At 28.5% G+C, this 22,506-nt stretch overlaps 1 protein-coding gene across 7 annotated transcripts in view; it reads right to left on the reverse strand.

Annotated features, from left to right (window-relative positions):
* LOC124499174 (uncharacterized) overlaps positions 1-22,506 on the reverse strand; it is a 37,248-nt gene that overhangs the window by 13,833 nt on the left and 909 nt on the right. For 2 of the 7 annotated variants that reach the window (XM_075730980.1, XM_075730978.1), the window contains exons 2-3: positions 17,310-18,712; positions 2,239-3,971 (exon numbers count right to left, since the gene is read on the reverse strand). In XM_075730980.1, the coding sequence (XP_075587095.1) occupies positions 2,239-3,705 (1,467 nt within the window). In that variant the 5' untranslated portion in view covers positions 3,706-3,971; positions 17,310-18,712. Of the gene's footprint in view, positions 1-2,238; positions 3,972-9,259; positions 9,372-12,016; positions 12,028-17,309; positions 18,713-18,849; positions 19,394-19,899; positions 19,996-20,286; positions 20,395-22,506 lie in introns of those variants that run through there. The other 5 variants (XM_075730979.1, XM_075730981.1, XM_075730977.1 and 2 more) reach the window with 5 other exon arrangements.

Here is a 22,506-nt window from a genome sequence, read left to right on the forward strand (position 1 = left end):
TATCTCCTTCTCCTTCTTCTTTACGTTTTTTTTACAGTCTTGTTTCATTTTCCCATTAGTTGTCCCTCAAAAAAAAAATCAAATCAAAACGAAAAAAAAAATCCTGGAGAGCCATTGAACTAATTAATTTTTCACGGAAATTATCTTTTTTCCCTGAATTTTTTATTTCACGCATATTTTTTCAAATGTTTCAAATCTATCTCTCTCTCTCTCTCTCTAGTTTGCACTCTGTCCAATTTGTCAGTATCTCTAGACAAAATTTTAAAACTTTCGTTCCAATGACATTTAAAAAACAAAAAAAAAAATTCATTGGCTGACTCTTTTTTTCTAATGGAGCTGATCTGAATAATTATTATGATGCTGATGATTATTAATGCGAAAAAAAGAGGGAAGAGAAAAAAAATTTGTATTAAATTAAAAATTTGCCAAAGTCAATTTAGAGTACGCTCATCATCATTATCATCCATAATGTGAATGATGATGATGATGATGATGATGATTGTTAAACGTCAGACGAAAGACAAAAATTTTTTTTTATTTTTTGACTTTTTCATTTCTTTTGATCCATTTAAAAATGACAAATTAATCCTGACAAACCATCATCATCATCATCATCATCATCATCTATATACGTCAATTGTCCATCTCATTGATTGTTATAACAAAAACAATGACAAAATGAAATCGATTATTTGAAAAAAAAACACTACTTAATGAAAATTGATAATGGCAGGTAAATACTTGAATTTGAATATTCATTCATTTATCAATCAAAATTAATGGCTTGATAAACCTGTCATCATCATTACAATATAATCATTAACAAAATTGTCCTATTGTCAATGGAATCAAATTATCCAATTGATAACGAATTAATCTAAAAAAAAAAAATGCGAATGATCAGGTTGTATGTATATATATAATAATGATGATTTCAGATGGTCGACCATTTTTGCCAGAATGATTCGGTATATATAAAATGTTTTCACATCAACAACATCCAATACATTTATATTGAATGATTTGATTAATTTGATATTAAATTGAAAATTAATCAGTAATAAAAATCAACGAAACAAGAAAAAACTTTAACGATTTCTACACAAAAAAAAATCATTCAACAATGATTATGATGGTGATGATAATCATTAATGAATGAAACAAAATAGTAAAATCTTTAAAGCCTTGAAGCAACATTATGCGAATATAAGAAACAAAAAAAAACTTTGGACTCTAAATTCAAAATTATCATCGATTATTATCATTGTTTTTGTTGTTGTTTTTTTTGGTGGTTAGTCGTTTGTTGTTGAAAAGCAACTGGCAACGATTTTTTATCTTTATCTTTATTTTTTTTTTACACAAAGCAATCATAAAGACAAAATGGACAAACATTTCGTACTGTATGTCAAATAAAATGTGATCTGATTCAATCAAATTTAAACTGAAACAAAAAAAAATAATAATCACGTGGTTTTAATGTCTGTATATATATTATAACACACCAGGTATAATCAATAATGAACATGTAATTGTCAAAGAATGTTTTTTTTTGTCTAAATGATTAAAATTGAATCAATGAATGAATGTTAATAAATCCAAAAAAAAAACATTAAACGGTAATGACAGTGTGTGTGTGTTAAACAATGCAAATTAAATAATCATCATCATTATCATGCAATAAAAAAAAGAAGAAAAAAAATCATTTAAGAAGTAATTCACTTCAAATGAGATTTTGATGACCATTTTTGCATAATAATTATGTTTACAAATCATCATCATTTATTTATTTATTTATCTATTCAAATCTCGGACATTGCGAGCATATTATAGCATAGCATTTAATCTTGTAATTGAAAAGTTCACCAGACGAGTTAGCAGCAATAACATTGATATATATATATATTCTCTATGGATGATTTTCATCACCATTTTTATTTTTCTTTTTTTTCTGTATTCAACTATATTCAATGAATTTTATGCTTGTTTTTAGTATAGGAATAAATGAATGAATGAATGAATGAATAAAATGTGTTAATGAAATTGAATATTAATAACGAATTGTCACCAGTAATTTATTTGATTGATTGATGTAAAAAAAAATAAGAGATAAAAAATCTGCTTACAGGCATGCAACATACACACACACACATAACCAAACAAATCAGGAAAAAGGAAACGGATCCGGAAAATGACGGAAAAAATGATAAAATAAAATTTTATTTTTTTTATGACACCTACCTTCCAACCAGCTGATGAATTATTATCGCCTTTATCTTTAAAATATGTCACATTCTGTACCATCCATTCATATATCTGTGATAATGTTAGACGTTTATCCGGTGAGCCATCGATTGCACGAGCAATTAATTCAGCATATGATGAATTACCCCATGCATTACGTCTGGATGTATTCTTTTTTGTTGTTGCCGATGATGATGTACCGGATTCTGAACCAGAACGATGAAGATATGGTGTTTGTCCATTAGATAATTGTGAATCACTTGCACAACTACCAAGTGATCCATGCACTTTTAGACTAGAATATTTTCCCGTTGTTGTATTATCATTATTATTATCAGCCGGTGTCGTATAATATAATTGTTGTTTCTCTGTTTTATCATTCAAATTATTCTGATTATTATTATTATTATTATTATTGTTATTAGATGTTGTCATTGATGTAGATGCAGAGGTAGATAATGATGTCGATGAATGATTTTGGACAGTTTTATTATCATTTATCGACGTTGTTGTTGATGATGTTGTTGTTGGTGATGATGATGATTTCGATTGAAATGGATTAGACGGATAAATATGTTGATGTGAATGTTGTTGTTGCTGTGGCTGCTGAAATTGATGTGAAGAAAGAATCTGTATTGGATTGATTAATCCTGAACGTCCATTCGGATCGTTATGATCATTAACCGGATCATCAAACATATACATTGAAGTATCGACATTATTTTGCAACAAATAAGGTGATTGTGTTTGTTGCTGTTGTTGTAGTGGTGATTGCTGATGATTTTGCTGTTGATTCGATGTTGATAATGATGTTGGATCAACATCGGTTAAATCTAATGAAGTTAGTACAGATGGATTGATAGCATTTGAGGTAATACCATCACAGCCAATACCCATGACCATATCAGAGAAATCACCATCACCATGTAATTGATCATCACCAAATTCATCTTGTTGTTGTTGTTGAAAACTTAATGATTGTGGCCATGTATATGCACGTGAACGAAATTGTGAATTTTGATTCATACTGGATAGATCGGTAATTGGATCATTATCCAAATTATGAAGAATATTTGATTGATTCATTGTTGCCGTAGTTGTATGAAACGGTGATAAAATATGTATGGTATTCGACTGCTCAAGTGAATCACATTCATTCAAATCATTTGTTGCCGCTGCCGTTGTTGCTGTATTTGATGATGATGATGTTGATGATACTATTGTTCCATTTGTAGGCGTTTCTATCAATGCAGTTGCAGCAGATGTTTGTTGTGAATGTTGTTTTATCGTTGTTGATGTTGTTGTTAATGATGATGATGATGATGATAAATGTGGACCAATCGTAAGAGTAGATGATAAAGAATTAACACGTGGAGGTGGTGGTGATGGTGTTGAAGAGTATGCAGAACCAGAGAAGTTATAATCTTCTTCGTTCGTATCCTCCATTTCAATGATAGGCTCCATTCCATTACCATTACCAAAACCGATGAAACAATGAAATTGTTTCGTTGGCAATGGCGGTGATGGTAGCTGAAGATTGATTGATTGAATCGTGATGAAAATCTTTTTTCTTTCTGTTCATAGAATGTTCTTTATTTTCTAGAGAATTTAAGATTACGGAAAAAAAAACACACACACAAGTCTGCTTTTCTTCGAATTGTATGTTGAACAAAACAAATAATAATGACTGATGAGAACGAATGATCAATGATACAAATTCGTTTTGCTATCTATATGATGATGATGATGATGATGATGATAAAGAAAGAAAATCAAAAAAAAAAAGAAAGAAAAATTAGTCAGAATATAATTTTATAACACAAAAGAATATTCTTTTAATAAAAGTTTTAATGATCATCATGTATGATGAAAAAAAGAACATTCACAAACAATGTGATTAAGAAACGTTCATTATTATATAAAATGATGATTGACAGATCATTGTATTTAGCCAATAAAATCATACATAATCCAATATAATTCAAATAAGAACACATTCAATGAAACACACACAAAAAAAATGATAACAGAGAAAAAACAAATTATATTTATAGCCACACACACACACACAAAAAATAAATAAATGGAATTTGATAAAAACGAAAAAAAAACACAATCCGAAGATCACAAACACACACACACACAGTGAAAAAAAAAATCTTACAAATGGAAAGCCAAAAACAAAACAGGATGATGATCAAAATATGAGAAAAAAAATAGAAAAATTTTTTTTTGTTGTTGTTGTTTTGTTGTTTCATTACAAAAACAATATGGAGTCGACAAATTAGAAATTCATCGAAATAATCATCATCATTATTATAAAGAAAAAAAATTTTTTTTTTTAACACAAGTTTGATAACAAGTTAGTATGTAAGATATATATATTGGTTTGATAATGATAATATATCATTTGATGATTGGATATACCAAAAAAAAAAATAAAAAAAATATTGTCATATCAAACTAAACACCCATATATACATAGAAATTGAGTTAGTTAGTGACTGAGTAAGTGAGTTATAAAGAGAAAAAGAAACACATTTGCACATTTTTTTCTATTATGATCATTATCATCATCATTGAATCAACAATTTATCAATTGTTGATACCCCTCCCTACCAACACACACACACACACACACACACACACACACAATATCGATATTTATGTAATCTGTAGCTATATATTTTGATGATAATATTAATGTTCCATATTGATACTTTTGTGTGTTTACTATCAAACAAACAAAAAAAAAAAAATAATGATGAAAACCAAAAAGAAAAATTTCTTTCTTTTTTTTTTGCTGGAACTCAATCAATCAGTCAGTGAGTCAGTGAGTCATTGAGTCGGTGAATAAGTTGCTATTGGATACAAATTAGTTTTTTTTCGATTTCTTTTTTTTTTTGAATTCTGCTTTCCATATCGAATGGGTAAAAAAATCATCAGATGAGCATATACGCAGTATACAACCAAAAAAAAAAACTTTGATACAGTTAAAACAAAATGAACAAGTGGTTAGAGATCATTTGGATCATCATTTGGGTCATATATTTTTCAATGAAATTGAATCTCATTTCAAGGTTTCAATGTGTGCAAATGTAAACCGAAATTAATAAATTACTATGGAAACGTAGAAATTCTTGAAACATTTTTTTCAGTAGAATAATAAAAAAAAATGAAAATTTCGTAGTTAATTTCTTTGGTAAATTTTTGTTTTGGAAAACTGTATATGGATAGATCTAAACACACACACACACACACACACACGAAAAACCGCAAACAAACCATGATAGAAGGGAGATATCGAAATTATTATCATCATTAACATCATTATCATCATCATAATCATCATTATCATCAGCAGCAGCAGCAGCAAAAAAAAAACAAAGAATAATTTGAGAGAAAGAAAAATAAAAACAAAGATAATGATGATAAAGATAAAAATAAGAGAAAGTGAAAAAGATAATTCAAGGCCATATGATAAAGTGAATGAAAGTTTGATTGAATGAAAATTTGAAAAGAAGGAAAAAAAATGAAAGAAATCATCTTCAAAAATGATCATCATAATCATCATCATTATTATTATTATTAACATCATCATCATAGATGATGGCAAAGGATTGAATTCAAATCGATTGATCAATCAATCGATCTTACATTGGATTTTGTGTACGAAACAGAAAGATTGTTGTTGTTGTTGTTGTTGTTGTCGTGGAATTGCATGTTCAATAAATTTTTTTTTTGTTGTTCAATCATATTACCACCTTTAATTTAATGTATGTGTATAGAAAAAAAAATTCAACAACAAAATAAAGAAAATTTTCGAATCTTTTCTAAAGTATCAAAAAAAAAAAAAAAATCTGTAATGCAACAACTTTTTTTTATTATTATTATCAAACAAGTCGTGTGACAAACATAAAATCAAGAAAGAAAATCATCATCATCATCTTCAAAATATTTTTTTTCCCCCCCCTCCGAAAAAAATCTATCCATTTCATTTTTATCATTTATTTAACACATGTTCACTCTTTTATATACAAAACAAATCAATGTTTTTTGTATTTGGAAAAAAAGTAAACGTCATAATCAGAGTATATATGTGAAAGACACACACACACACACAGAGAGATTGAATAAAAAAAGGATATAGCAAAAAAAACCACCACCAATCTTTGATTCGAAAGCAAAATTATTCTCATTTTTTTTCATACATGTAAAGTTTCATGATTTTCCACAACAACAACAACAACAAAAAATTTCGACGCAAAAAAAAAATGATGATGATGATTATGATGAAGAAATTGAAACGTTGCACATATAGCAGCAGCAGCAGCAGATAATAATATCAATCAATATTATATTAATATAATTTAAATATGAAAATGTATCCCACATCCTTGAGATCATTGGCTATTATATGACGATGATTATGATGATGATGATGATGATAATTGTGGGTAAACGATAAATAATAATGAATTTAAAGTGATAATATATGAAAGTGTATGTGTTTGTGTGTGTGAACAAATGTATAATATGGGCAATCGGATCATATTTGATCATCATCATCATCATCATTTTATATGGCTGTTAAAATGTGTATATATGCAATAAATAGTAGAATTTGATTGAATGAGAAAAAAAACATAACGTTTTCAATGATAAAAAATGTGAAACGCAATGTTTATGGTTGGTGGATATAGATAGGGTGGAATAGATTTTGAAAAAAAAGCAAAAAATTTTCTAATATAAAATTCTGAAAAATTTTTCCTTGATATTTGATAATGCGTAAGGGGTTTTTTCTCATATTTACCTTTCTCTCTCTCTCTCTCTAGCTTTCTAGCTCTCTTTCTGGTTATTTTTTTTAAACGATTAATTAATTGTGTGTGTTGTTATTATTGTTGTTTTTGTTATTAATCTAAATGATGATGATGAATTCTGAATGAATGAATATTAATTTCTTTGGGGAAAATTTTTTTTTTATTTTTTTTATTTTTTTTTTTTTTTGAATCAAATCGATACAAGGTTTTCTTTTTTTTTCATTCTTTATATATCGTTTGTTGCTATATCAATCATTTCTTCTTCTTCTTCTTTTTTTTATTATCGCTATTGCAACTTTTTTGTTGTTGTCGTTGTTGTTGTTGTTGTTATCATGATTATTATAGTTTCAGTTTTCAGTTTTCAATTTTCATTTTATATATATATTGGTATTATTATATTATATTATATATATTGGTTTTAATTTTGTTAACAGAAAAAAAAGTTATAACTAACATGTGATATAGATTCATAGATAGAAAGATAATACACACACACACACACACAAATAAACAAAATGCAACAAGATTTCTTTCTTTTTTTTCTGGATTCAAGCAATTATGATGATGACAAATATTTTATTAAATTATTATTCGACCAATCATTATTTCTGGCCTGAAATTGGATATCAGCATACAGTATATATCATCAATTGGTAGATGATGATTTTAGACAAACAACAAATGGTATTTGATACAGTTTTGTTTCTATTTTAACTGCAACAAAAAAAAATTATCTTCATTTAGTTTAGCAACAACAACAAATGTAGCAGCAACAGCAGCAGCAGCAGCAGCATGGGTAAAAATTAAAAAAATTTTTTTTTGTTTTGTATTGAAAATCAAAATTAAATAAAAAAAGAGTAGTGGTGAAAGTGAAACCACACAGAATGATTATGATGATGATAATGAGAAGTAAAAAGATGCAATCTTTGGCATTCTTTTCGTTTATGCAAATATATACAATCTCTCTCTCTCTCTTTCTCTTTTTATCTAATGTGTGAAATACGCACCACTACGTGTTTATGGAAATAAATGATGATGATGATTTAAATTCAACAAGTTTCATAAGGTTTTTTTTCTGTGCAATGCAAGCAGAGAAAAAAAACGATTTAAAATTGAAAATGAAATGAAAAATTTTTGAAAAACAAATGTAAGTTGAATTTGTAATTTTGTTTTATTATTATTATTATTATTTCATTTATTCAAATTATGATGATGATTTTTTTTCTCTGGTGATTTGATGAATATCATCAAATCAAATGGTATATAATAAAAGCAGAGAAAAAAAAATTAAATGAAATCACCAAAAATAACGAAATGAATGAAATAGACAACCAGAAAAAAAAATTCAAAATGAAAACGAACAAACAAACAAAAAAAATAGGATGTTGTTGATTTTTCATCAGAAAAACATTTTTGTTTTACGTCTTGTCGTTCATAAATGTGAACAAACAAAATTCACAATATGTTGTGTTTAATAGTTATATAAATATGGATAGATTGGTGGACAGTGAGAGAAATAAAATAAAATAAAAAAAACAAAAAATTGTCATCAAATTATCGTAACAAACGAATCGAAAAGAATTATAGCCAATTTCATGTGTGTGTCTCGGTGTGTGTGTGTGTGTATTGAAAAAAATCAAATAATGATGACAATTCAAATGAAAAACAAATTAAAAATCAGTCAAATTGTTTTGATCACGTTTAAATACCATATTTAGTATAATATATATCGTACACATAATATATTATTGATCGATTGATCGAAAAATAAACGATAAATTCAATTGTTCATTCAAACACTTTGTTCATCAACATCATCATCATGTTATCGTTATATATATAAAAAAAAGGCAAAGGATCTCTAGAGTCTTTAGAGTTTCGCCTCTTTTCATCGAAAATCTTTATGAGAAAAAAAAACAACAGAACAACAGATAATCTAACAGGAAAATAAAAAAAAAAATTGCCAAGTTTATTTGTCAAACACATCGTTGCGTTGTCAAGAAATGTAGAACCCCTTTATGAGATATATAAATATCTAAAAGTCTGTATACACTATACTACTGTGTGTGTGTGTGTATATGTATAAACAAGATCCAAGAATAATCCAAGAAAAAAGGTTATTCTTCTTTGGTGAATGTGTGTGTGTTTGGTTGTTTTTATCAACAAAAATAAGCCTGTGTGTGTGTTTTTTTTCTTACATTACATTCGTTATTGATTGTGTTTGACCAAAAAAAGATTTCGAATTCGAATTCGATTCGATTTGGTCAAATTGTTTATTCGGTTATTTTTTCTCTCTCTCTCTCCCTTGGATTTATTTCAACATTATTTATTTGTCAATAATAATAATTAATTAATATAATACTAAAACTAACACAAAAAAATCACTTCTCCAAAATAGGGTTTCTTTTCACATAACTGAATCATAGAAAAAAAAACTTGAAAATCGCATTTACACTAAAGTAAGTTATTATATTATTCGAGAAAGAAAAAGCTAAGATGGTTTTGAAAAAAAACCTGAAAATAAGATTACCGGAATCATTCGATATAGATCAAAAATGGGTATATACACACACACACACATGTATATATATAGAGAGAGAGAGACATTTATAAAAACTATACTAAAAACAATCCGGTTTATTTATGTTTTCGCAACTTATATATCCGGTATACTTGTTGTTTTTGTTGTTTTTGTCTTATATTATTTTTAAAGAGTGATGACGGTAATATACGAATTGGAAGAAAAAGAAACATGAACAGCAACAACAACAACAACAACGAAAAAAAAAGTTAAACAAGATGATGATGACGATGATGATGATGATGGTAAAAGTTCGAATGAAGATTAAATTTTTTTTCCCTCTCGTTTTTTATCTCTCTTCCTTGATTGTTAGCTGGGAAAAAAAATTAACTGAAAAATTAAGCATTATTGAACCAAAAAAAAACAGTAGAACAACTGTAATAAGAAAAAATAAGCTGAAAAAATAGTGGTAGCAGTAGTAGCAGTAGTCTTAATTTTGGCTAAATAGAGATGCTACAATATGATCATGATGTTGTGATGTCAAAAATTTAGACATTTTTATTCTGGAAAGACAAAAAAAAATTCTTTCTTTTTTTTCACGCGCCAACAACAATAATGATCAACATCGATTCAATGATTTGATTGTGATGTGTTTGAATGGTAGAACAAAAAAAAATACTTTTTTTTCTGATTATCACACAATATGGAATTCAGCAAAAAAAAAACAGGAATGAAACTTGGAAAAAGGTATATTAATTATCAAGAGAGGGGCACCTTAAACACACACAGAGAGAGAGAGAGAGAGAGAGAGAGAGAGGGAGAGGAAAAAAAATTCGCGCCCACAAAAGAAAAATTCAAATTCAATTTCCTAAAATTTTTTTTTAATATCATCAGGAATGTTTAAATTTTGTCATTATACACACAAATTAATTAAAAAAAAAAAAATTGATGTCAAATATATATATCTCAATGGAAAGAGAAAAATTTTGTTGTTGTTGTTGTTGTTGTTGTTAAAACAAGAACCTAGGAGCAAAAAATACAAATGTATTCGTTAAATTTTTTTTTATGATATTTACCCAAAATATCGATCTCTATGATGATGTTAATGACAAAACTTGTGCGTATATATATCTCACTCTCTGTGTGTGTATATATATGTTTCTATCCTAATTATAATGAGTTCATAATGATTTTTTTTTCTTCTTCTTCTTCTTCTTCTTTTTACTTTAATCTTTCATCAATCGTCAATGTGTTTCAAACGACCAAACGATATTATTGTGTTGAAATATTAATAAAAATGAAACAAAAAAAAATTGATTGTTTATCTAACGTGATGATATTAATAAATGAAATGAATGATGATGTTAATTATATTTAGGTCATAATGTTTTTTCTTTTCTTTTTCATTCAAATTCAATTGTGATTAATGAATGTGAATTGAATGATTGTTGTTGGAAAAATGGATCAAATTGATAAGCAGAGAAAATAAAAAAAAAATAATTTATGTGAATAAACAGATATAATAGAGCACAAAAGAAGGCAAAAGTAAACCAGAATCAGCAAGAAAAAAAAGCTAGTGCATTATGAATATTATTACACTTTCTTTGATTTTTTCCCAAAATATTTTATGCACTTTTTTTTACTGATTATAAATCAAAAATCAATCAATATTCATTAATATAAGAATAAAGGATTAAATCAATCGATTGAAAATTGATATATCACATATATTGACAAAAACAGCAGCAACGGATCATACCATATATGATGATGATAATTTTTTTTTTTTTGATTTCATTTCAAACAATTCTATAGGGCCAAATAATACTGTTGCTGTGATTATCCCAATCTCACTGCCATTATCCATCAACATCGTGATGATTGAATATCACAATATATTGGAAAGTAAAGCCAACAAAAAAATAAAAAAATAAAAAAAAAATTTTTTTAAATCGATCATCATGATAATCATCAAAGCAAAAATGATTAAAATTGAAATTGAGATGCCGATATTGGGATGAAAGTGATAAATCAAGGGGAAAAAAAAGAAAAATAAAAAAATAAAACTACGTTTTTTTGCCATACCATACCATGACAATAATCAAATAGATCAATTTCAACCTATCAATCAATAAATTGATGATGATCAAATAATTTTCGCATCATCAATCAATGAATGAAAATTACGAAAAAAAAAATGTCATACATCATATGACACAGTGATTGATTGGATTTATCATGGCCGAACAAACAAAAAAAAAGAATCATACTTTTTGTCCAATTTGTTGCATTGTTTTTTTTTTTAACAGAAACCCGAAAAAAAATTTGCAATTTTAACGTGAAAATTATCAATAATTTTTTTTTCTCGGTATAAAAAAAAATTTAATTGAAAAGACGACAACAACAACAACAACAACACAAAACACGTACGTACCATTCAAATGTCACAACGAATTCAGAAATTCGATCATGAATTGTTCATCAGACATTTTAGCTTTACAAGAACCATATGTCTTCAAAAATCGTATACCCTTTTCTTTGTCTTCAAGAATCTATCACAGTCATCCACAAAACGGTACTATTTATAGTGCCATTGTTATTGTTAACAATTCGCTGACTATTGAGCATTTAACAAATTTCACCAATTCCTTCGCCACAACAATTAAGATACAAACCAAATCTACCAGTCTAATTCTAGTGAATCTGTATCTTCATTCCAACATTTTTTGTGATTTACATCATGATTTCTTCGTCTCTATTTTATCAACCTTCTTCAACCTTCCGATTATCTTCTGTGGTGATTTCAATGCTAGAAACCCATACTGGCACGACACTATTACAAATAGAAACGGCAATAAGCTTAAGGATATTATTGATTCACAAAGCCTTATTGTTCTTAACAGCAAAACCAAAACGTGTCGTAACGCTAGTATTATTGACTTAACAGTTACCAATTCCAAGGCATACAGTTACGTTTCAAATTGGAATGTAACACGATTATGTGAGATGTCTGATCATGAAACAATCGTTTTTACAATCAATTCCTTCAACGATCAATTTGAAAAACACTACATCAAATCAACATGGAAATTTATTGAATCAGATATGAGCTCCTACTTGAATAATATTGATCAACATTCGATATGCTGTCTAAATCAGTTTCTCCACGACTGTAATAGTTTCACAAATATTGATAGTGCAATTTCTAAACTTACAAAAATTTATATTGAAGCAGCATATAAAGTTTTTCCAGTTCGGAAATCTTCATCGTATCCAAAAAAATACTCTTGGTGGTCAAATTTGCTTGATTCTCAAAAACAATATTTCCATTACATAAAAAATTTGTATTATCGACACGATCAACAAGTCAGCTATGAGTTTTATAAAAATGTCCGAAACAATTACATAAAATCAATTCGAAAAGCAAAAAGAGATAGTTTCAGATCTTTTCTTGAAGATGTAAACTCTTCTGACCACTTCGGCAACACATATAGAATTTTAAAACTTTTAACATCTAATACTAATAATAAAATTCCAATGATTGACCAAATTCCTTCTAGTGAAAAACAACATCAAATGAACCATATGTTGAATCAAATGTTCCCTGATGATAATAAAGCCAATGACACACAAACAACTTATTACATTAGACATTTCCAACATTTGCTTTCTAATCGATCTGATGTCTTCATTACTATTGATGAAGTAAAAACAATCATCAACAATTTAAACCCAAAAAAAGCACCTGGTTTGGATTATGTCACTAATAAAATGATTAAAGCAACATGTGATCTTCTTGCTCCAACGATTCAACTATTATTCAACAAATGCATCAATTTGCATTATTTCCCTCGTGAATGGAGAAAAGCTACTGTACGAATCATTCCTAAGCCAAATAAAACTGATTACAATAATATAAAAAGCTATCGCCCAATCAGTTTGATTTCCAACCTAGCCAAACTTTTTGAAAGAATTATCAATAATAAACTAGCGGCTCACCTTAACCAATTTATTCATCCAGAGCAACATGGCTTTGTTAAAAATAAATCTACAATATCCGCTTTATCATCAATTGTCGATTCAGCCATTCAACATAAACAACACGATAAAACAGCTATCATTGCTATTGACATTGCTTCTGCTTTCGACAAGGCATGGTGGCCAGCAATTATTTACGAATTGGATAAGGCAAATATTCCGTCTGATTTGATAAAAATTATGATGTCATACTTATCTGATAGATCTATCTTGTTTGACTATGGTGATTATTCGTCAAGTAAAACATTATCATGTGGCTGCCCGCAAGGTGGTGTCTTATCTCCTCTGCTATGGACAATTTTATTGAATGATCTCCTAGTTACGTTCAATATCTCTGATTCAAAAGTTGTTGCATTTGCCGATGATATCACAATTGTTTGTTGGGCGTCGTCTGTAAACCTCCTTAAAGAGAAAATAATTGCTTCCATAAACTTCGTTGACAAATGGTGCCAAAGTCGGAAACTAAGCATCAATAATAATAAAACTAATATTCTATACTTATTTAAAAAAAATAAACCAGTCATTTATCACAGCAATCATCAAATTTCTCCTTCTGATTCAATTAAAATTTTAGGCTTGACCTTCGGTAATCATAGACATCTCTCAAAACTGAATTTTTCCCCTCATATCAACAATATTGTCGACAAATCCCAACGAATATGCAGAATTTTATTTGCTCTAATTGGAAATACCTGGGGTTTACCCTGCAAAAAAAGAATCAATTTGTATAAAGGTATGATCCGCCCAGCCATTTCGTATGGCTATCAAATATGGTTTAATCAGATTAATAAATCACAAATAAAAAAAATCGACTCATTACAATATCGAATTTTAGCCAAATCAATTCAAGCTTATTGTTCTGTTTCTGAAAACATTGTCCATCTCATCTGTTCATTACCGAAATTGTCTGATTACTTTCACACTCATCTCATTACCAAACATATCCATGACTACCATTTGAAAGCCATTGAAGTAAAAAACATTGAAAATCTCCTTCTACTCAAATATTACAATGGTTCTAATGATACTTTTAAAAAATTCTTTGTCTCTCCGTTCATTCCGAATTACTTCCGTCCAAATTTTTACAACATTCAATTTATTTCTAATCATGGGAAGTTCAATCAGTACTTATTTAAGATTGGCAAGTCATCCTCCCCATTATGCCCATGCGGTCGTGATATTCAATGCTCGATCCACATTCTTTTATCATGCCATAATTTTTCTTATAGAAACCTTTTCTCAAATGCAAAAGATTGTATAGCAACCAAGCAAAATTTCAACATCTTCAACCAATTTTGTAAAGAATATTGTCTAAATCAGGGGTCGGCAACCTTTTTCGGACAGCGGGCCATTTTCAAAATAAAATTTTTTATGTGGGCCACACATTCAAATATAACTTAAATAGTGCTTTTATATCATATACGACAGGGATGGCAAACTTTTTTTGATGTCCGTGCCACAAATTCATAAAAATTCCTATTTAAATATGTAACGTGTCACAATAAAATTTCATTCGAAAATGGCAAATGTCCAAACTAACACGACCAGTTCAGAATCGAGAAAATGGCAAATCCAACCTAACACGACCAATTCAGAATTCAAAATTGAGAAAATAACAAGTCCAAACTAACACGACCAGTTCAGAATCGAGAAAACAACAAATCCAACCTAACACGACCAATTCAGAATTCAAAATTGAGAAAATAACAAGTCCAAACTAACACGACCAGTTCAGAATCGAGAAAACAACAAATCCAACCTAACACGACCAATTCAGAATTCAAAATTGAGAAAATAACAAGTCCAAACTAACACGGCCAGTTCAGAATCGAGAAAATAACAAATCCAACCTAACACGACCAGTTCAGAATCGAGAAAACAACAAATCCAACCTAACACGACCAATTCAGAATTCAAAATTGAGAAAATAACAAGTCCAAACTAACACGGCCAGTTCAGAATCGAGAAAATAACAAATCCAACCTAACACGATCAGTTCAGAATCGAGAAAATAACAAATCCAACCTAACACGATTAGTTCAGAATTCAAAATTCAAAATAAAAAAAATAACAAGTCAAACTTAACACGACCAGTTCAGAATCGAGAAAACAACAAATCCAACCTAACACGACCAATTCAGAATTCAAAATCGAGAAAATGGCAAATCCATACTAACACGATCAGTTCAGAATCGAGAAAATGGCAAATCCATACTAACACGATCAGTTCAGAATCGAGAAAATAACAAGTCCAAATTAACACGGCCAGTTCAGAATCGAGAAAATAACAAGTCCAAACTAACATGACCAGTTCAAAATTCAAAATTCAAAAGTCCAAACTGAACCAAACTGAATTTGAATTATTATCGACTTTTACAACATTTTTTCGAATCAGATAAAATTTTTTTTGATGATCATTTGTTAATGTTATTCATTGTGTGGAAAATTACAACAACATATTCTGAAAATAAATATTTCCATCTTCAATGGCAGAACATCCGATACATATCGAATTAATTAAATGTAACAAACATTATTTAACTCTGAATCCTGGAAAACAGAATTCATCATTGAAAATAATTTTTAATAAATCTAAAAAACGGTATCGAAACCAACCCATTCTGGTAACTAGAATAACTAACCATCTGAACTGGTCGTGTTAGGCTGGACTTGTTATTTTCTTGATTTTCAATTTTGAATTCTGAACTGGTCGTGTTAGGCTGGACTTGTTATTTTCACGATTCTGAACTGGTCGTGTTAGTTTGGACTTGTTATTTTCTCGATTCTGAACTGATCGTGTTAGTATGGATTTGCCATTTTCTCGATTCTGAACTGATCGTGTTAGTATGGATTTGCCATTTTCTCGATTCTGAACTGATCGTGTTAGTATGGATTTGCCATTTTCTCGATTCTGAACTGGTCGTGTTAGTTTGGATTTGCCATTTTCTCGATTCTGAACTGGTCGTGTTAGTTTGGATTTGCCATTTTCTCGATTTTGAATTTTGAATTCTGAACTGATCGTGTTAGTTTGGACTTGTCATTTTCACGATTCTGAACTGGTCGTGTTAGTTTGGTCTTGTCATTTTCATGATTTTGAATTTTGAATTCTGAACTGGTCGTGTTAGTTTGGATTTGCCATTTTCTCGATTCTGAACTGATCGTGTTAGTTTGGATTTGCCATTTTCTCGATTCTGAACTGATCGTGTTAGTATGGATTTGCCATTTTCTCGATTCTGAACTGATCGTGTTAGTTTGGACTTGTCATTTTCATGATTTTGAATTTTGAATTCTGAACTGGTCGTGTTAGTTGGGATTTGCCATTTTCTCGATTCTGAACTCTGAACTGATCGTGTTAGGTTGGATTTGTCATTTGTGATGTTGATTGTTGCAAATTTGTCGACACAATATTTTTTTAATTTAATATTTTTCCTAAAATTATGTTGGTGCTTTGGTGGGCCGCACAAAAAGTTGTAATGGGCCGCATGCGGCCCGCGGGCCGCAGGTTGCCGACCCCTGGTCTAAATTATTCATAAAAAAAAACATTTATTTTATTTATTATCTTTATTGTTTCTATTTTATTACTTTGTTCTTTATTGTTGTTTTCTTTCTGCTAATTTCCATTTCTGCGCAAGTGCTCCCCGGAGCAGCGCGTGTTAATTAAAGTTAAATTAAATTAATTAATTAATTACCATTCAAATGTTGATTTATCTGCAAATGGTGTATTATATATTTAATGATGACGTTTTGTTTATATCATCATCATCATCATCATCATAATCAAAATTTGAAAAATGTTGATGATTCCATCAGAAAAAAAAGCTGAATCAATATTCATTTATTCGATTGTTTGTTTATGTGTGTATGGTTGATTTATATACTTGTTGCAAATATTTCTAAAGTTTTAACGCTGATTCAAATGATAAAAAAGGGGATTTTTGGTGTGAAAACAAAAAAAAAAAAATTTTTTTCTTGTTCAATTCTTTATGGGTCAGAAAATAATGAATGAATTTAATTGACGAAAATCAAATGACGACGATTAATAATAATGATGATGATGATGATGATTGATCTGTTGTAGCAACATTGCCCGATTTCATTGATTGGCAATATATTTAAAATATATCTGCATTATAATTATCAAGATTGTAGATGTATGTGTGTGTGTGTGTGATACTTAAATTTTAATGACATTGAATGAAAATGTCGATGTCGATGATGATGATGATATGAGTAAAGTGATGATGATGATGATGATGATGCTGATGTTCCAGATGAAAATTATAATGATGATGATGAGAATGATGATATTATTATTACAGGATACAATAATTAGTTCAATAGGGACACTTGATTGAAACAAAATTTTAATTGAAAAAAAAATTAAAGTGTAGTTTATAATTGATCCAGAAACGTGGCTAAATAATTTTTTTTCTTCTTCTTCTTCTTCTTCTATGCTAGAATTATTGAATATTCATATATATTTTTTTTCTTCTAATTAACGTATTTATCAAAAAAAAATTTTTTTTTTGCTTCATTCATTCTAATGTTTCAGATTCCAATTATTATTAATTTCAATGTCGAAGTATAGGATGATGATGATGATGATATTGCAATCATTCCATGATTTTTCTTTCTAACAAAAAAAACGATAAATTCATAATGATCACTGTTTTTTTTTCTTTTTTGCTCAGGTACAGGATTTATGACTGATGATTTTGTTGGTGATAATGATGATAATCATTTATATATATATATATATATAATACAGGTGTATAGAGAAGAGAAAAAAAACAAAAGTGTCTTTAGACTTTAAAATCACATAAAAACACAAAAATTTGATAATATTAATGATGATGATGATGATGATAAAATAAAGTTGGAATTTTTTTTTTGTTTGTTTGTTTGTTTTGTTTTGTTTTAATTTCACTTTGAAAAATTATCGACAATAAATGAAAAAGAAAAAAAAATGATCCAAGCAAATGAATCAATGGATGAATGTTGATGATGATGATGATGAGGCAATCGATAGGATCCTGAGTAATGTTCAATTTTTTTTTTTTTTTGATTACATCCAGCCAAAACAGATCAGATTCTATTGAGATGATGAGAAAAAAAAATTCAAGAATTAAGAATAATTTAAACATATCATTGAAATAAATTGATTAAATTTCAATCAATGAGAATAATTAATGAAAAAAAAATGGAATCGAAAAAACCACAGGATGATACCTGAATATAAAAATGAAAATTTTTTTTCACCACTTTTCATGTATTTTCAATGAATAATATATCTGAATCAATAATAACAAATGATGATGTCGATTGTATTTTTTTATTATTATTAAATGGATAATAATATTTGACTAAACTGATTGATTTACTGATTGACTGACTGATTGATTGGCTGGCTGGCTGGCTGGCTTACTGACTCGATATACAACAACTATGAATAGATGATGTGATTGTATTGAAAAAAAATGGTTAAATCAAAAAAAAAAAAATAAAAAAAAATATGGTGAGAAGCAAATAAAGCAAATAGAAGAAGAAAAAAAAATTATCCATCCATTGGAATTCAATGGATTTTGTAGTCGTAGTGTTTGATCATCATCATCATCATCATAGTCATCATCATCATCATCAGCATCATTGCATATGTATGGTATAGTCGGAATATACACTTTGATGATTATAATGATGATGATGATGATGATGATGATGATGGTAGTTGTAAATTGTGACGATGACAGCGGCAATAATGATGAGGATGTTGATGGTTCTGGTGTGTTGGTTGTGGTGTTGGTGGTGTTGGTGGTGGTGGTGGCAGCAACAAACATTCAAAAAAAAAAAAGAAACACAAAAATTTAGTACTTCACACATTTCATTTGTATTATTATAAAATTATAAATGAATGATGATGATGATTATTATTATTATTATGACGATTATATTATATTATATATTGTGTATATATGATGATCATCGTCATCATTATTGGAAACCATGTGATTGTCACATCATCATCATCATCATCATTATTATCATTATCGCATTAGAAAAAAAAATTTTTTTTTTCAAGACATCAAAGACACACACACACACACACACACTGCATCAAATATGTGTTGTGTGTATGTGCAAAGATCACAACTTGTAGCTTGTACACATATCTATATCTATCTGTTATATGATGGATAAAATACATGCACACACACACACATATCATACAAAATCATTGAATTCAATGAATCTAATGCTATTCTTATGTGTTCAAACACTTACACATTATTGGGTTTTTTTTTCTTCTTCTTTTTCTTTTTCTTCTTCTGCTGCTGTTGCTGTAATATCATTTGTTTGTTGTCATGTCATGTCATATTTTGGACAAATGAATGAATGATTTAAAAAAAAAATTATATTGAATAAAAAAACGAAAGATTTCTGGTTTTTTTCTTAAAACAAAAACGGATTCTATTGAATCCTTTAATATGAATTTTTCTTTCGTTTTTTTTTGTTTGTTTCATTAATCAATTGAATGCTGGCTATTATCATTATGATGTTGTGGGGTCACACATATAGAACATGTCTGTCTGTTTCTGTTCATATATATTATATATATATTATATTATTGTTGAATGTGTTTATTTTTATATAATTTAATATATAACTCACCACATGGTTTGTTGTTGTTTTTTGTTGTTGTTGTCGTTTCATTTGGAATCAATTTTCAAATTTTTGTTTTTATTTCTTTTTTTCTCATTTCATTTCTATTCTATATACTATATATACTACTATTTCTATTCAATTTTCAAACAAAATAAAACAAAACAAAACAAAACAAAAAATGCTGTTGTACACACATTATATTAATATACACACATACACACATATAATACATGTGTGCCTGTATATTTATCGATGATGTATGCACAATTTGATGCAAAAAGAAAAAGAAAAAGAAAAAGAAAAAGAAGAAGAAGAAGAAGAAGAAGGCCACAACTAAATACCACAATACCGATACACATGTGTGTGTATATGATACGCACACTCTCACTGGATAATGTTTTATTTTTTTTTCTTCTTTCATTCAATTCATTCGATTTTTTTTTTTGATACAATCTCTCTATATTTTTTTTTTTATCCTTTTTCATTCTCCTACTATTCACAATATTATCCCTCACACACACACACACACACACACACACAACACACATACACACAAAATTTCACTCATTACTCTTTTACATCTCTTTTTCTTTCTTTCTTGTAAAGTAAATTCTATCTATCTATCCATCCATCTATCTATCTGCATTTCTCAACGCTTTCTATGCGCACACACACACACACACACACACACACACATGGATCATATTTAAAGTAGCCTCACTAACTCGTTCGTTCATTTATATATTCGCTTACTCCTTTTTTTTTGCTCCTCATTTTATCGCTCTATCCATTTATCTTATTATTTTTTTTTTTTTTGCTCAATCCAATGCTGAATCCATCTATCTATCTATCTATCTATCTATTTCACATTTAAATGTGTACTTTTTTTTTTGCTTGCTTGCTTGCGTGTGTGTAAATAGATATTGTGATTGTACACAAAAATTGAAAAGAATAATAACAACTTTTTTAGAAACAGAAAAAAAAATCCAAAAAATTGATGCGGCAATTTTAACAAAGTAAAGTATTAAAAAAAAAATTTTGTTCCCTCAAATTTTGTTTCATCGTCATCATCATCAATTTTTTTTTGGGGGGGTTTACATATATTTATCATTATAGCCTATAGCTTGATTGGCCAGTTATATGATGATGATGATGATGGAAGGATTTAATGCCTACACACACACACACACGCATAATGCGAAAAAAAAGGTAAAAAAGACACCAACTAGTTGATGATGATGGCATGAGGTACCTCATATTTTTATTTCATTTTGCTAGGTTAATGAAAGAAAACTGATGATTTTTTTTAGCTTTTTATTATTATTAAATGAAACACACACACACATTGATTTGGGTTCGTTCTGGATCTGCTGTGTTTACATGATCATCATCATGATGATGATATCGGATTTTCTTTTTTTTTTCATTTCATTTCTTTTCATCATTATTACTCCTTTTTTTCTCATCACTGTCTTTTATTTGCCGCGCGCGCTATATATTTTTTTTTTCGTGTTGCTGGTCCAAATTAATGTGTGATTTGAACGCTGTTCAGTTGATGTTGGTTGGTTTTTTTTCAATTCACTGATTATTTATTTTTTTTATTTTTTGGCTATCAAGCTACATTATAAAAATTTTTTTTTTGCCTGAAATTATTATTATTATCATCATCATCAGAAACAAACAGATAGATTTTAATTTGAACAGTAAATTCATCATTATCATCATTATGATTAGATTTGAATGAAGAAAGAGACAGAGAAAAGGGATAAAATAAAACGATAAGCAAAGAAAAAAAAAAGCTTAAAGGAATCATCGAAAGAGAGAAACATTAAGATTTAATGGATTTCTATCTATCTCTTTATTTCTATTGTCGATGATGTGCTTGATTGATTAATTTATGTATATTCAAACGAAACGAAATGAAATGAAAAAAAAATTCTATGGGAAACAAAACAAAAAAGCAAGTGCCCCACACACACACACACAAAAAACAACAACAACAAAGGCAACAATAGCAAAAAGGGTAATGAGAATAATTTACAATTTTTTTTTGTTGTTGTCGTTGTTGTTGTTGCAGCAATAATTTGATTTTGAATAATAAAAGTTATCCGGAGGCGTTAAAAGAATACAAGTAAAAAAAAAGTTGTCAGATACAATTTAGCTGTGAAAGAGGTGATGAAAAAAAAATTTTTTTTTTTTTTTTTGAAACACCCACACAAATAGTTG

This window comes from Dermatophagoides farinae, chromosome 5, assembly GCF_024713945.1.
Source record: "Dermatophagoides farinae isolate YC_2012a chromosome 5, ASM2471394v1, whole genome shotgun sequence".
NCBI lineage: Eukaryota > Metazoa > Arthropoda > Arachnida > Sarcoptiformes > Pyroglyphidae > Dermatophagoides > Dermatophagoides farinae.